Genomic DNA, 6,000 nt, shown 5'->3' with positions numbered 1-6,000 from the left:
ATGTGTAATGAACTACACGAGGCAAGTAAAATTGGTTTAAGACGACGTGCACTTATTTTCAGGTCTGGTAACCCAATTCCTTATGGGCTCATTGTTGTAATGGAAATATATTTTTTTAAAAATCAAAATATTGTCCATTACAACAATGTTAAACTAGGCCCATAAGTGGGTTCGGATGTCAGACCTGCATATATGTATGCGTGGGTTTAAAACTAGGTGCACATATTGGTAGGTCTGATAACCGAACGCAATTATGGGCTCCTTTTAAATGTGTTGTAAAGGATAATATTTTATTATATTTAGACAGCCTGTTAGTGATTAGTTCTCTCTAAATTATACCAATCAGACTATGAACGATAAAGATTACACATAGTTTTGTTGTTGTAAGCTTCGCAGTCCGAATGACGCTAGCTGAGAATTGTGTGATTCAGTCATAGTCGATAAGTATAGCTGCTCTCTCCATCCATGTTGTTAATTGTTTCCATTGGTCACGGTCCTGGGCCAGAGTTTGAGGCTGTCAATATCTTGTTGTGACTTTAGTACGGAGGGCACTGCAGTATTTCTTAGTTCTTCGGGGATTAATTCGGCCTCATCTGAATCCAGAAATTTCTGATATGTGGAGAGATCCTGGTTCAGTTTTGTTAGTTGGTATGGTTAATTTGGCTGGCTGATGTTAAAAATTTAAAAAATTCAAATTGAGCTTTTATATAGTGCAATATCCACTAAACGTGCTCAAAGCGCTTTACACGGGGTCCCTGTCCAACAGCAACACATAACATGTAGGACGAGACATGACACCTGTTAGGCGATATTACATTTTTTTTTGGGGGGGGGGGGGGGGGAAACAACGCTGTTAATAGCCAGGTACTCATTTTACACCTGAGTACGGTGAGAGAATGTGAGTAAAGAGACCTCTCCAAGGACTCAACTATGCTCCGAGCGAGACTCGAACCCAGGACCTTCCGATCCGAAAGCCAGTGTCACAAAACAAGACCACATAGCCGCACATTGTGTTTAAGCGCATAACAGCTTCAATCTTATTCGTGGACAGGCTCTCCAGTCATCCGTAGTTGTGTCAAGGTTCCTAGTTGACAAAAGAATATAATATATCTAGATTACATGTATTTGAATTTCATTTTCAAGTCTAAAGGTTTCTTATTATTATTTGTTTGTCTGTTCTCGTTCTTTTTGCTTCGCTTATCATATTATATTTCTCCTCCTCCTCTTCCTCCTCCCTTCTCTTCATCCTTTCCCTCTCTTCTACTCTTTATCCTTCTCATCCTCCTCCTCATTCTTCTTCTTCTTCTTCTTCTTCTTCTTCTTCTTCTTCTTCTTCTTCTTCTTCTTCTTCTTCTTCTTCTTCTTCTTCTTCTTTCTTCTTCTTCTTCTTTCTTCTTCTTCTTCTTCTTCTTTCTTCTTCTTTTTCTTTTTTTTTTTTTTTTTTTTTTTTCTTTTTCTTCTTCTTCTTTTTTCTTTTTCTTCTTTTTTCTTTTTTCTTCTTTTTTCTTCTTCTTCTCTTCTTCTCCCTCCCTTCCTCCTCCTCCTCCTCCTCCTCCTCCTCCTCCTCCTCCTCCTCCTCCTCCTCCTCCTCCTCCTCCTCTTCTTCTTCTTCTTCTTCTTCTTCTTACATCTTCTTTTTATTTCTTCTTCTCTTCTTCTTTTCACTCTTTTCAAATTTGAATATAATATACTATTATATGTTATTTTAATTAATATTTTAGAATTTTGATTATTTATTTTATATATAATTCGCTCACTCTCCTCCCCCCTCCTCCTCCTCCTCCTCCTCCTCCTCCTCATCATCATCATCATCATCATCATCATCATCATCATCATCATCATCATCAAACAAACTCCAGTGCTTTGATATATTTATCTATTATCTAAACTGTCGATGAATCATAATTTGAAGAACACCTGCCTATTTCAAAGCCTTTGACACATCACATGAACACACCCACACCTATGTATGCATGTTACTGTTTGAACAGAATAAATATGTCTTTAGGGGAATTCGTTGATATTTCGATTTTCGACCAAGAAGTATAGATAAATAAAATAAACACACACTTACTCAAACATCAAAACACCAACACACACGCACATATTTCTCTCTCTCTCTCTCTCTCTCTCTCTCTCTCTCTCTCTCTCTCTCACACACACACACACACACCTACACACACACACCTACACACATACATATACACACAGAACTGGTGAGTATTTATTTAGCGACAAATTATCATATATATATTTGACTAAGAAGCTCAGAACATTGCCATCCGGAAATATAACGGACCAACACACAACACCATGTGTAAACCTTCACGTTTATAGACTGGTTTATACAATTTAGTGAGAATTATTCATAAACGCGGATGGCAAAAAAAAATTATATATAAATAAAAAACAAAGACCTGCGTAACGTCAACTTCATTCTATCTATAGATAGTTCGAAGATGACGTCACTCAGGTCTTTGTTATTGTTTTTTGCCATCCGCGTTTATGAGTAATGCTCACTAAACTGTATTAACCAGACTATAAACGTTCATGGAAACACACAGTTTTGTGTGTTGGTCCGTTATACTTCCGGATGGCAATGTTGTAGGTTTCTTAGCCAAGTGCATACTATCTATAGATAGTTCGAAGATGACGTCACTCTGGTCTTTGTTATTGTTTTTTGCCATCCGCGTTTATGAGTAATGCTCACTAAAATGTATTAACCTGACTATAAACGTTCAAGCTTACACACAGTATTGTGTGTTGGTCCGTTATACTTCCGGATGGCAATGTTGTGAACTTCTTAGTCAAGCGCATATTATCTATAGATAGTATGCAGATGACGTCACTCATGCATTTGTTATTGTTTTTGCCATCCGCGTTTGAGTTGTTCTCACTAAACTGTATTAACCAGACTATAAAAGTTCAAGCTTACACACAGTATTGTGTGTTGGTCCGTTATACTTCCGGATGGCAATGTTGTGAACTTCTTAGTCAAGCGCATATTATCTATAGAAGAAGCTTGTATGTGTGTTTTTCTACACATAATTATTTACACATGTTCTAATGCGTAGGTGTGTGTATACCTGTGTCGTGTGTCACGTCAAAGTAAAATTATTCAACGGACCGAAAACTCGCGAGATGTCATTGAACTTTTTTTGTTGACGATTACAGTATCCGCTCGATTCTAGCACGCTGTCGGGCGGGAGAAGCCATACAAGCGTGCTAGGCTATAATTCGAGCGTCCCAAAATCCGGTGATCAAGGGAGATAACGACCTATAGATAGTATGCGCTTGGCTAAGAAGCTCACAACATTGCCATCCGGAAAGATAACGGACCAACACACAAAACTATGTGTACCCTTCAACGTTTATAGATAGAATGAAATTGACGTCACTCGGTTCTTTGTTATTGTTTGTTTGTTATTTTGCCATCCACGTTTATGAGTAATTCTCAATAAACTGTATTAACCAGACTATAAACGTTTATGGTTAAACACAGTTTTGTGTGTTGGTACGTTATACTTCCGCTTTACAAAGGGTCTCTGACCAAAATCAACACGTAACAAGTAGAACGAGACCTCACGCCGATATTACAAATTTGTTTCGGACAGAGACAACGCTGTTAACGGCCAGGTAATCATTTTACACATGAGTACGGTGACAGAATGTGAGTAAAGAGCCTTTTGTCCAAGAAGTCAACTATGCGCCGAGCGAGGCTCGAACCCAGGACCTTCCGATCCGAAAGCGAGTGTCATGCCACAAGACCACATAGCCGCACATAGCCGCACATAGCCGTTTTTTTTTAAATATGACCGATCGTCTCATCTCAAAACGGTATTGCGTCGGAATGAATAAGACCAGTATGTGTGAATTTACAAAGGGAACACAAGCGTAATGTTAAAAAAAACAACTGGTTCCAATCTCTTTGGAAGTGAAAAATCACTCTTATAGTGGACTGGATACCTACTAACTGGCTTCGCGACGTCCCAGGTTTAAGAAGTTTGATAGTTGTTCCAAAGATGAGGGTCTTAACTCTCTCCTTACCAGCCATTTTCAGGATTTTCCCCAAAACTTCACACCCAACTATCACAAAAATAGATTTTTTATCACTCAAACACAATAGCAGTAAAGTTCTTGCGATTCATAATTTCTTTAGTAAAACAAGCTTTACAACACATTGTTCATTTTCTGTAAATTTTATGATGTACAAGAGAAATTTGAATAAGAAAAATGTTGGTTGTATTGTAACGAATGTGACGATTTTCCTGTGGTTGGTAAGGAGGCGGTTAATATCGATCGATCATCGAAGGACGAGTTTTCTGGGCCAAATTTTTTAATACGTGTCTTTCTAGAGAATGACAGTTAACTTGGTTAAACTCCGCGAATACTCTTCAACAGTCTTAACGTCACTTCCTTCCTAATGACGCATGGTAACTTAGTAACACTGGCTCTAAACTATCGGAACAATGGCGGACGCCGTAAGAAATATTTCTCCGGCGAGCATAAAAGAGTATCCAGAGGGGAAAACCCCATACATTTGATCATGTTTTGACTTTTACACATTCTGATCACAAGGCATATGAAAAGTTCTAGCCAGCATGAAGAATAAAAAGCAATGATTTTCTTTGTTTAGAATCAAGATGGCCGCCGTTGCCAGGCCGCGTGACCTCAGACTATTGAATCGTATTGCGAAATGCGAAATGGGAAAAGAGTGGACCGAGTACTGGAATCGATATAAGTGGATACAATTATCAGTACTGGTATCGTGATGTCGGAAACTTACTGGTAAATTTTTAATTCAGAAAAGTGAGTGGAGCAGGCACTTATGTTGGTAACAACAAGATATGAAGTGAGTAGAAAAGTGCCAGAAGACAATAGAGAATAAAAATTTTTTTCGCGGCGGTGGTGGGGTTTGAACCTGCGACCTTATTGGTACGACAACTCCGCCTGGCAGGTGAGAGCGTGGCTCTACCGTGTGAGCTATCCACGAACACATAAAATATTCGTTTCAAACCCAAAGTCATTTCTAGATCCCTCTCTCACCCACTTCTTGAGATCGCCGATTCGTTCACCACCATCGCGAAATAATTTTGACCAGCAGTTAAGCTTAATAGCCAATATTCTCATCACAAACATATAACATAGAAACGATTGAGACATTGAGTATGCTCCGGTGTATGGGGTGAATTTTTAATTTTAATTTTAAAACTTACTGGTATCGATCCATTGGGATAAAGAGGTTGTTTGAGTAAATAGTAATAATAATAATAATAATGATGATTGGGGAGGAGGATGCTGATGATGATGATGATGATGATGATGATGATGATGATGATGATGATGATGATGGCTATTAACCTGATATTCATCATAATCATGTTTATTACCGACCATTTGTATGGATTGGATTTGCTACATCAGCAATAACAGCCATCAATATCACCATCATCATCATCATCATCATCATCATCATCATCATCATCATCATCACCATCATCATCATCATCATCTTCATTATTATTATTATTATTATTATTATTATTATTATTATTATTATTATTATTATTATTATTATTATTATTATTATTATATTGTTACAATCATCATCATCGCCAGCGCCACCATAATATAATAATAATAATAATAATAATAATAATAATAATAATAATAATAATAATAATAATGATAATAATAATAATAATAATAATAATAATAATAATAATAATAATAATAATAATAATAATAGCAGTAATAATAACAACAAAAACACAATAATAATTTTTTTTTCTCCAATCTCCAGGCATCAGTGAAACCAGCTGACAATTTCAGTGCTGAGAAAGCCGCCGAGGGGCTGAGGAAAGCTATGAAAGGCTTGGGTAAGTTTTCTATTATCTTTACCAATTCTCTGTTGCTGTTGCTGTCACTGCATCTTTTACTGTTTCCGGCTTGCTGGATTCTATAGGGAATGAGATTAGCGGAAGAGTAGCGTCCCTTGAT

At 37.3% G+C, this 6,000-nt stretch overlaps 1 protein-coding gene across 1 annotated transcript in view; it reads left to right on the top strand.

Annotated features, from left to right (window-relative positions):
* LOC144955853 (annexin A4-like) overlaps positions 1-6,000 on the top strand; it is a 124,445-nt gene that overhangs the window by 17,358 nt on the left and 101,087 nt on the right. The window contains exon 2 of the mRNA XM_078886062.1: positions 5,804-5,879. Coding sequence (XP_078742188.1) covers positions 5,804-5,879 — 76 coding nt within the window. The remainder of the gene's footprint in view (positions 1-5,803; positions 5,880-6,000) is intronic.

Source organism: Berghia stephanieae, chromosome 10 (assembly GCF_034508935.2).
Source record: "Berghia stephanieae isolate SIO BIC M18660-M18661 chromosome 10, UCSD_Bste_1.3, whole genome shotgun sequence".
NCBI classification, from domain to species: Eukaryota; Metazoa; Mollusca; class Gastropoda; order Nudibranchia; family Aeolidiidae; genus Berghia; species Berghia stephanieae.
The sequence above is the reverse complement of the archived record's forward strand: the minus strand, read 5'-3'. Positions and strand labels throughout refer to the sequence as shown.